Raw genomic sequence first — 10,788 nt, 5'->3', positions numbered from 1 at the left:
GTGCTCATCCCAAAAGGTGCCCTCCTCAATACCCATCACCCACCCTGTCCTCCCTCCCACCCCCCATCAACCCTCAGTTTGTTCTCAGTTTTTAACAGTCTCTTATGCTTTGGCTCTCTCCCACTCTAACCTCTTTTTTTTTTTTTTTTCCTTCCCCTCCCCCATGGGTTTCTGTTACGTTTCTCAGGATCCACATAAGAGTGAAAACATATGGTATCTGTCTTTCTCTGTATGGCTTATTTCACTTAGCATCACACTCTCCAGTTCCATCCACGTTGCTACAAAAGGCCATATTTCATTCATTCTCATTGCCACGTAGTATTCCATTGTGTATATAAACCACAATTTCTTTATCCATTCATCAGTTGATGGACATTTAGGCTCTTTCCATAATTTGGCTATTGTTGAGAGTGCCGCTATAAACATTGGGGTACAGGTGCCCCTATGCATCAGTACTCCTGTATCCCTTGGATAAATTCCTAGCAGTGCTATTGCTGGGTCATAGGGTAGGTCTATTTTTAATTTTCTGAGGAACCTCCACACTGTTTTCCAGAGCGGCTGCACCAATTTGCATTCCCACCAACGGTGCAAGAGGGTTCCCGTTTCTCCACATCCTCTCCAGCATCTATAGTCTCCTGATTTCTTCATTTTGGCCACTCTGACTGGCGTGAGGTGATATCTGAGTGTGGTTTTGATTTGTATTTCCCTGATAAGGAGCGACGTTGAACATCTTTTCATGTGCCTGTTGGCCATCCGGATGTCTTCTTTAGAGAAGTGTCTATTCATGTTTTCTGACCATTTCTTCACTGGGTTATTTGTTTTTCGGGTGTGGAGTTTGGTGAGCTCTTTATAGATTTTGGATACTAGCCCTTTGTCCGATATGTCATTTGCAAATATCTTTTCCCATTCCGTTGGTTGCCTTTTAGTTTTGTTGGTTGTTTCCTTTGCTGTGCAGAAGCTTTTTATCTTCATAAGGTCCCAGTAATTCACTTTTGCTTTTAATTCCCTTGCCTTTGGGGATGTGCCGAGTAAGAGATTGCTACGGCTGAGGTCAGAGAGGTCTTTTCCTGCTTTCTCCTCTAAGGTTTTGATGGTTTCCTGTCTCACATTCAGGTCCTTTATCCATTTTGAGTTTATTTTTGTGAATGGTGTGAGAAAGTGGTCTAGTTTCAACCTTCTGCATGTTGCTGCCCAGTTCTCCCAGCACCATTTGTTAAAGAGACTGTCTTTTTTTCCATTGGATGTTCTTTCCTGCTTTGTCAAAGATGAGTTGGCCATACGTTTGTGGGTCTAGTTCTGGGGTTTCTATTCTATTCCATTGGTCTATGTGTCTGTTTTTATGCCAATACCATGTTGTCTTGATGATGACAGCTTTGTAGTAGAGGCTAAAGTCTGGGATTGTGATGCCTCCTGCTTTGGTCTTCTTCTTCAAAATTACTTTGGCTGTTCGGGGCCTTTTGTGGTTCCATATGAATTTTAGGATTGCTTGTTCTAGTTTCGAGAAGAATGCTGGTGCAATTTTGATTGGGATTGCATTGAATGTGTAGATAGCTTTGGGTAGTATTGACATTTTGACAATATTTCTTCTTCCAATCCATGAGCAGGGAATGTCTTTCCATTTCTTTATATCTTCTTCAATTACCTGCATAAGCTTTCTATAGTTTTCAGCATACAGATCTTTTACATCTTTGGTTAGATTTATTCCTAGGTATTTTATGCTTCTTGGTGCAATTGTGAATGGGATCAGTTTCTTTATTTGTCTTTCTGTTGCTTCATTGTTAGTGTATAAGAATGCAACTGATTTCTGTACATTGATTTTGTATCCTGCAACTTTGCTGAATTCATGTATCAGTTCTAGCAGACTTTTGGTGGAGTCTATCAGATTTTCCATGTATAATATCATGTCATCTGCAAAAAGTGAAAGCTTGACTTCATCTTTGCCAATTTTGATGCTTTTGATTTCCTTTTGTTGTCTGATTGCTGATCCTAGAACTTCCAGCACTATGTTAAACAACAGCGGTGAGAGTGGGCATCCCTGTCGTGTTCTTGATCTCAGGGAAAAAGCTCTCAGTTTTTCCCCGTTGAGGATGATGTTAGCTGTGGGCTTTTCATAAATAGCTTTTATGATCTTTAAGTATGTTCCTTCTATCCCGACTTTCTCAAGGGTTTTTATTAAGAAAGGGTGCTGGATTTTGTCAAAGGCCTTTTCTGCATCGATTGACAGGATCATATGGTTCTTCTCTTTTTTTTTGTTAATGTGATGTATCACGTTGATCGATTTGCGAATGTTGAACCAGCCCTGCATCCCAGGAATGAATCCCACTTGATCATGGTGAATAATTCTTTTTATATGCTGTTGAATTCGATTTTCTAGTATCTTATTGAGAATTTTTGCATCCATATTCATCAGGGATATTGGCCTGTAGTTCTCTTTTTTTTACTGGGTCTCTGTCTGGTTTAGGAATCAAAGTAATACTGGCTTCATAGAATGAGGCTGGAAGTTTTCCTTCCCTTTCTATTTCTTGGAATAGCTTGAGAAGGATAGGTATTATCTCTGCTTTAAACGTCTGGTAGAACTCCCCTGGGAAGCCATCTGGTCCTGGACTCTTATTCGTTGGGAGATTTTTGATAACCGATTCAATTTCTTCGCTGGTTATGGGTCTGTTCAAGCTTTCTATTTCCTCCTGATTGAGTTTTGGAAGAGTGTGGGTGTTTAGGAATTTGTCCATTTCTTCCAGGTTGTCCAATTTGTTGGCATATAATTTTTCATAGTATTCCCTGATAATTGTTTGTATCTCTGAGGGATTGGTTGTAATAATTCCATTTTCATTCATGATTTTATCTATTTGGGTCATCTCCCTTTTCTTTTTGAGAAGCCTGGCTAGAGGTTTGTCTATTTTGTTTATTTTTTCAAAAAACCAACTCTTGGTTTCGTTGATCTGCTCTACCGTTTTTTTAGATTCTATATTGTTTATTTCTGCTCTGATCTTTATTATTTCTCTTCTTCTGCTGGGTTTAGGCTGCCTTTGCTGTTCTGCTTCTATTTCCTTTAGGTGTGCTGTTAGATTTTGTATTTGGGATTTTTCTTGTTTCTTGAGATAGGCCTCGATTGCAATGTATCTTCCTCTCAGGACTGCCTTCGCTGCGTCCCAAAGCATTTGGATTGTTGTATTTTCATTTTTGTTTGTTTCCATATATTTTTTAATTTCTTCTCTAATTGCCTGGTTGACCCACTCATTCGTTAGTAGGGTGTTCTTTAACCTCCATGCTTTTGGAGGTTTTCCAGACTTTTTCCTGTGGTTGATTTCAAGCTTCATAGCATTGTGGTCTGAAAGTATGCATGGTATAATTTCAATTCTTGTATACTTATGAAGGGCTGTTTTGTGACCCAGTATATGATCTATCTTGGAGAATGTTCCATGTGCACTCGAGAAGAAAGTATATTCTGTTGCTTTGGGATGCAGAGTTCTAAATATATCTTTCAAGTCCATCTGATCCAATGTATCATTCAGGGTCCTTGTTTTTTTATTGACTTTGTGTCTAGATGATCTATCCATTTCTGTAAGTGGGGTGTTAAAGTCCCCTGCAATGACCACATTCTTATCAATAAGGTTGCTCATGTTTATGAGTAATTGTTTTATATATCTGGGGGCTCTGGTATTCGGCGCATAGACATTTATAATTGTTAGCTCTTCCTGATGGATAGACCCTGTAATTATTATATAATGCCCTTCTTCATCTCTTGTTACAGCCTTTAATTTAAAGTCTAGTTTGTCTGATATAAGTATGGCTACTCCAGCTTTCTTTTGGCTTCCAGTAGCATGATAAATAGTTCTCCATCCCCTCACTCTCAATCTAAAGGTGTCCTCAGGTCTAAAATGAGTCTCTTGTAGACAGCAAATAGATGGGTCTTGTTTTTTTATCCATTCTGATACCCTATGTCTTTTGGTTGGCGCATTTAATCCATTTACATTCAGTGTTATTATAGAAAGATACGGGTTTAGAGTCATTGTGATGTCTGTATGTTTTATGCTTGTAGCGATGTCTCTGGTACTTTGTCTCACAGGATCCCCCTTAGGATCTCTTGTAGGGCTGGTTTAGTGGTGATGAATTCCTTCAGTTTTTGTTTGTTTGGGAAGACCTTTATCTCTCCTTCTATTCTGACTGACAGACTTGCTGGATAAAGGATTCTCGGCTGCATATTTTTTCTGTTTAGCACACTGAAGATATCGTGCCAAGCCTTTCTGGCCTGCCAAGTTTCAAAGGAGAGATCAGTCACGAGTCTTATAGGTCTCCCTTTATATGTGAGGGCACGTTTATCCCTTGCTGCTTTCAGAATTTTCTCTTTATCCTTGTATTTTGCCAGTTTCACTATGATATGTCGTGCAGAAGATCAATTCAAGTTACGTCTGAAGGGAGTTCTCTGTGCCTCTTGGATTTCAATGCCTTTTTCCTTCCCCAGTTCAGGGAAGTTCTCAGCTATAATTTCTTCAAGTACCCCTTCAGCACCTTTCCCTCTCTCTTCCTCCTCTGGGATACCAATTATGCGTATATTATTTCTTTTTAGTGTATCACTTAGTTCTCTAATTTTTCCCTCATACTCCTGCTGGATTTTTTTTATTTCTCTTTCTCTCAGCTTCCTCTTTTTCCATAACTTTATCTTCTAGTTCACCTATTCTCTCCTCTGCCTCTTCAATCCGAGCTGTCGTCGTTTCCATTTTGTTTTGCATTTCGTTTAAAGCGCTTTTCAGCTCCTCGTGACTGTTCCTTAGTCCCTTGATCTCTGTGGCAAGAGATTCTCTGCTGTCCTCTATACTGTTTTCAAGCCCAGCGATTAATTTTATGACTATTATTCTAAATTCACTTTCTGTTATATTATTTAAATCCTTTTTGATCAGTTCATTAGCTGTTGCTATTTCCTGGAGATTCTTCTGAGGGGAATTCTTTCGTTTGGTCATTTTGGATAGTCCCTGGAGTGGGGAGGACATGCAGGGCACTTCCCCTGTGCTGTGGTGTATAACTGGAGTTGGTGGGCGGGGCCTCAGTCCGACCCGATGTCTGCCCCCAGCCCACCGCTGGGGCCACAGTCAGACTGGTGTGTGCCTTCTCTTCCCCTCTAGGGGCGGGATTCACTGTGGGGTGGCGTGGCCCGTCTGGGCTACTTGCACACTGCCAGGCTTGTGTTGCTGGGGATCTGGCGTATTAGCTGGGGTGGGTAGGCAAGGTGCACGGGGGCAGGAGGGGCAGGCTTAGCTCGCTTCTCCTTAGGTGATCCACTCCAGGAGGGGCCCTGTGGCAGCGGGAGGGAGTCAGATCCGCTGCCGGAGGTTTGGCTCCGCGGAAGCACAGAGTTGGGTGTTTGCGCTGCGCGAGCAAGTTCCCTGGCAGGAACTGGTTCCCTTTGGGATTTTGGCTGGGGGATGGGCGGGGGAGATGGCGCTGGCGAGCGCCTTTGTTCCCCGCCAAGCTGAGCTCTGCCGTCCGGGGGCTCAGCAGCTCTCCCTCCCTTTGTCCTCCAGCCTTCCCGCTTTCCGAGCGGAGCTGTTAACTTCTGACCTCCCAGACGCTAAGTCGAGCTTGCTGTCGGAACACAGTCCGTCAGGCCCCTCCGCTTTTGCCAGCCAGACTCGGGGGCTCTGCTTGGCCGGCGAGCCGCCCCTCCGCCCCGGCTCCCTCCCGCCAGTCCGTGGAGCGCGCACCGCCTCACCGCCCTTCCTACCCTCTTCCGTGGGCCTCTCGTCTGCGCTTGGCTCCGGAGACTCCGTTCTGCTAATCCTCTGGCGGTTTTCTGGGTTATTTAGGCAGGTGTAGGTGGAATCTAAGTGATCAGCAGGACGCGCGGTGAGCCCAGCGTCCTCCTACGCCGCCATCTTCCCTCCCGCCTGTGAGTGAATAACCTTTTTCTAGGCATTCAGACATGTACCCCGAAAGGCTTACATTTCAAATTTTGTGGTTTTATGACTAGTAGAGTTTGGGTCATTTTTTTTCCACACTCTTGCTTCAACCAGTCCTCTAAGAATCCCAGATAGCACATACAATTTTATTTTTTTATGTTTAAACATTTTTAATTTTTTTACATACTTAAAGTTTATGTTTTTTATTTTGAGAGAGAGCAGGGGTGGAGAGAGGGAGGGGCAGGGAGAGAAGGTAGAGAGAGAGAATCCCAAGCAGGCTCCCAGCTCAGCATGGAGCCCAATGCAGAACCCTATAACATGTAATTTTTAACTAATCTCATAGGTCCTTGTTTCCCAGGGGCTCTGTGGGAGGCTGAAAAATGTCTCCCAAAGGATATTTACCTCCTAATTCCTGAAGTTTGTGAATACTACCTTTTATGTCAAAAAGGACTTTGCAGATGTGACTCAGTTAAAGATCTTCAGAGAGGGGGAGTATTCTGGATTATCCAGGCAGGCTCTAAATGCAATCAAATGTATGCTTCTAAGAGAAAGCACTAGAAGAGGAGGCAATGTGACCACAGAAGTAGGGATCGAAGTGCTGCAGCCACAATCCAAGGCATTTCACCAGAAGGCAGAGGAGGCAAAGAACAGATTGTCCCCTAGAGCTTTCAGAAGGAACTAGGCTCTGCCATCCACTTTGATTTGATCCGACAACACTAATTTGGATGTAAGATCTCCAGAACTGTGAGACAATATACTTCTGTTGTGATTTTGTTTTTTTTGCAGTAGCCACAGGAAATGAATACAGGGCCCAACACAAAGATCTGTCAATAGCCCCTTGTGAGGATTTTCTCACACATTTCACATCCCTAGCTAACAGCTGTGCGCAGACCAAGAACTTAGCAAACAGACTAAAGGCAGTATAGCATCTCGTCCCACATACTAATGGTGGTGGTATGCAAATGTGAAATGTGAGAAAAAGCCCCTCAATTTGACAAAAAGTGTGCATCTCTGTAACTTACTCCCATTTAACCTGGTTATGCCCTGTGGCAAGAATAAGTTCCACAGCTAAAAACCTCAGTCCTTCTATTTGTAGGCTAAACACCCCCATATCTGTTTTACACCTCTATCCTCTTATTGTACTTTATATTTTTAGAAAGTATTCCACGATATTATACATTTGTCTCCTTGTTTACTGTCTTTCTTTGAAATGAAAACCTTAATCTAACGAAGGAAAGGACTTTGTGTTTTTTGTTCATTCTTTTATTGCCGGTAAGAGAGGACATTCTCAGGCATGTACTGGGCTTTCAGAAATATTTATTAAATGAATGAGCAAGAAAGACTAAATCAATGAATGTATTATTTCAAGTCTTTCATCATGGCCATATTCCTCAGAATATACAAGGGGCCAGTGGCCCTTGAAAACTGGTAGCCACTGAATAAACTGCGTTCAAATGCAAGTTGTCTGATCACTATGGTGCTCATGAGGACTGGAACTTTTCCCATTTTAAATACTGAAGTGCATCTAATGCAAACAAGATAACATTAACTTTTTAGACAGCTATACTGTGTACTTATATTGACTCTATTGTCCCCCAAAATCCTTAATTCTCTCCCACTGTCTTCATTTCTGCAGAAGTAATGAATCTTACATTATACATTTGCCTCTTAAGCTCATTGAATATATCCATCACTCCAGCTTCTAGATGTCTTTAAGAATCATGGTTTTGTTGTCCATTACATTAACTGTTCTCACAACTTCACAGCATCTGCAAGTCTGGTGAAAACTTCTTTGAGATTCACATTTAAGTCAGGGACAAAACCAAAGCTGCAAAATATTATAGCTTGATTCCCAGCCACCTCAAGCATATAACTTCCAAGAAGGAGCTCTACACTTAAGAGTAGAGTGAGCTGGAGGTTATGCATTGTTGTCTGGAATGCTGTTCCAATGCAAGAAATCACCAGGGAGACTGTGTTTCTGTTCTCTGAGGAGGTCCCTGAAGCAAAGTCCCTGAACCAAAGAGAATTGGTAGATATACCCAAAATCACAAGATCAAAACCTCTATATGAGATACAGAAGGTAGGAAAGAACTATAGAATTTAGTCAGAAAGAAAGATCATTGTCATTAAAGTTATTATTCTAATACAAAGTTAAAAATTAATTCAACTCTCTAAATTGGAGCCATGCTATAGTCATAGCCTAAGGGATGGCCTCCAAGGGAGGCAAGGTAGGACTTCAGGGTAGCTATTATTGATATGTACTGAATGTATATAAGTTGTTGATGAGACTAAGCTAATGTCATCTCTTCCCCTAACCTTCACGCTGAACCTACTCTTCTCTCTCTCTCTCCCTCTGTCTCTCTCCCTGACACCCTCCACATAGGCCACAATCCACCTACAAATTGTTCTTCACTCTAAGTACTACCGCCCCACAGCTCTGTCTTGATATTCTCAGCATCTCACTATAAAGCCTTATGGATTGAAAACAACTCTCTCAGAAAGTTTAAAGACACCTTTCTTCCTGTCCTCCAGTAGTTCTCAATCAATTAACATCACCCTTCTTCAAACACAACCCTTAACTCACTCTCTAGTTATCAAGCACTTTCAAAATTAATATTTAATCTAACATATTATTAATTACTATCTTCAAGATATTCTTTTTATGTTTATTTGTTCTTCCTCTTCTGCCAACTCCTGTTCCTCAGATACATGTAAAATTTCCAAAGATTATATTGACTATCAGAAAATCTTATTGTCTGAAAAATCTCCAAAAATGCCTCAATCATTCTCAAGTATGAAACGCATATTTTGTAAGTGATGGTGAATTTTATCTCTGGCGGAGAGAAAGAAATTACACAGAGCCCATGACTTTTCATCTGGTTCATTTTTTTCTTGCTCCCTCAGAGAATGCCTTTAGTCAGCATGACCACCTTCCCCCAACCACCTTTCTCAGTGCGTCTTTCACATCTTTGTTCCTCAGGCTGTAGATCATGGGATTCAGCATGGGGATCACCGTGGTGTAAAACACTGAGGACACCTTCTTCTGTTCCATAGTATTGCTAGAAGGGGGTTTGAAATACATGAATGTGATAGATCCAAAAAAGATACCCACAGCCATGAGATGAGAGCTACAGGTGCCAAAGGCTTTGGACCGTCCCTCAGCAGAGTGAATATGGAGGATGCTCGAAAGGATGAAAGCATAAGAGAGGAGTACAGCCAGTGTAGGTACTAAGGTATTAACTCCTCCAATAATAAACAGCAGTACCTCATTGATGTGGGTGCTGGAGCAAGAGAGAGTCAACAAGGGGAGAATATCACAAAAATAATGCCTAACAACATGAGACCCACAGAAGGACAATACTGACATGTGGGTCGTATGGACTGTAGCCCCAAACAAACCCAGTGAATATACCACAGCCATCATTATGGAGCAGACCCTATGGGACATGAGAATATTGTAAAGCAGGGGGCTACAGATGGCTACATAACGGTCATATGCCATGGCAGTCAGAATGTAGCCTTCTGCAATTACAAAAACAAGGAAGAAATAAAGCTGAGTCATGCATGCCAAAAAGGAGATAATGTTCTTCTCAGATATGAAGTTCACCAGCATTTTTGGGGTAATGACTGAGGAGTAGCAGAGATCAATGAATGACAGATGACTGAGAAAATAATACATTGGAGAGTGAAGTTGAGAACTGATAGCAATTAAGAGGATCATGCCCAGGTTCCCCACCACTGTGACCACGTATATTCCAAGGAACAGTATAAAGAGTGGCAACTGAAGCTCTGGGTGTTTTGTTAACCCTTCAAGGATAAAGTCAGTCATGGACGAATGATTTGAAGTAGCCATTTCTTACAAGATATTATCTGCAGACAGAAATAAGAGAAAACAGATGAATTAGAGTTGTTGTTTTTTATTTTTTATGATTCCCAAGGCAGAATGACATGCTATGTGTTGATTGGTTCCCTCCCTCACCTGTTTCATGACTTGATCCTTTCCATGGATTTAAGAGGTCAAGAACAAAGACCACAAGTGTAACCCAGAGACTTGTTTCCACCAAATACTCAAATGCACCCCTTTAAGTCAGAACTCTTTCATTTTGCTCCCAGGCTTACGCCCCTAAATGACCTCACTTGCAAAGAAAACACAAACTTTCAAAACCTAATTCATTTTTCATTAATATCATTAATAGAATATGGTTCATCCTTTCTTTGGGAATATACCGATAGAACCTTCAGACTTGGTGGCAACATGGCTTTGACTCTAGCTCTGATGATTTAAAGCAGTCTGTTTCAATTTTCCAGCCCATCTATATGAGCCAACATAATGAATATTCTCTAAGACTGAGAACTTAGAAATGGAAAAGGCTTTTATAAAGAGACTGTGAATACAAAAAAACAAAATTATAGAAATGGCTCTAATCATTCTCCCACTCCATCCTGTGAATAGAAAACTTCAGTAGGCCAGAAAATTCTTTTTAATGTAGATAAGGTTGACAGAAATGTAGGGCCAAAGGCTATTAGACTATATTTTAAACTTCTCCTGTTCAAGAAATAGCAAAGAAGACTGGCTTTCACCTGTAGTACCTGAGCAATCAACAAAGCAGTGTTTCCCTCTTGACTCTTCCCTGTTGTCCATAATTAGAGGCCAAACTCTCACTGGCCTTTCTCTTACAGTTATACCTCAGAACTGAAAGATTTCTCCTCTCCTGACTTAGTTTCCCCTTAAATCCAACCAAAAGATTCAGGGAAAAAGATTTCCTGCTTTCACTTGATACACTTTTATTATCTGAGGATAATTTTTCACCGACTTATGTTGCATGGTACAAAGTGTTCCTTTAATTCATGATACTCAAGAGAGAACACATGCAGTATCTAGACCTTGATATGA

General features: G+C 41.3%; 1 protein-coding gene across 1 annotated transcript; it reads right to left on the bottom strand.

The window, feature by feature from the left end:
- Positions 1-3,650: 3,650 nt before the first annotated feature.
- Positions 3,651-9,747, bottom strand: LOC125908654 (olfactory receptor 8D2). Its single transcript, XM_049611354.1, has 2 exons — positions 8,839-9,747; positions 3,651-4,172 (listed from the first exon to the last, which is right to left on the bottom strand). The coding sequence occupies exons 1-2, from the start codon at positions 9,745-9,747 to the stop codon at positions 4,098-4,100; spliced, it is 984 nt and encodes a 327-aa protein (XP_049467311.1). The 3' UTR covers positions 3,651-4,097.
- Positions 9,748-10,788: the final 1,041 nt, after the last annotated feature.

Source organism: Panthera uncia, chromosome D1 (assembly GCF_023721935.1).
Source record: "Panthera uncia isolate 11264 chromosome D1, Puncia_PCG_1.0, whole genome shotgun sequence".
NCBI classification, from domain to species: Eukaryota; Metazoa; Chordata; class Mammalia; order Carnivora; family Felidae; genus Panthera; species Panthera uncia.
The sequence above is the reverse complement of the archived record's forward strand: the minus strand, read 5'-3'. Positions and strand labels throughout refer to the sequence as shown.

Excerpts from the sequence above, each read along its gene's own strand:
- LOC125908654 (XM_049611354.1), bottom strand. The coding sequence starts at position 9,747 with ATGGCTACTTCAAATCATTCGTCCATGACTGACTTTATCCTTGAAGGG. Across the intron at positions 4,173-8,838 it reads TGAAAGACGCACTGAGAAAG|TCTGTCAGTCAGAATAGAAG; the intron begins GTGGTTGGGGGA and ends TTATCCAGCAAG.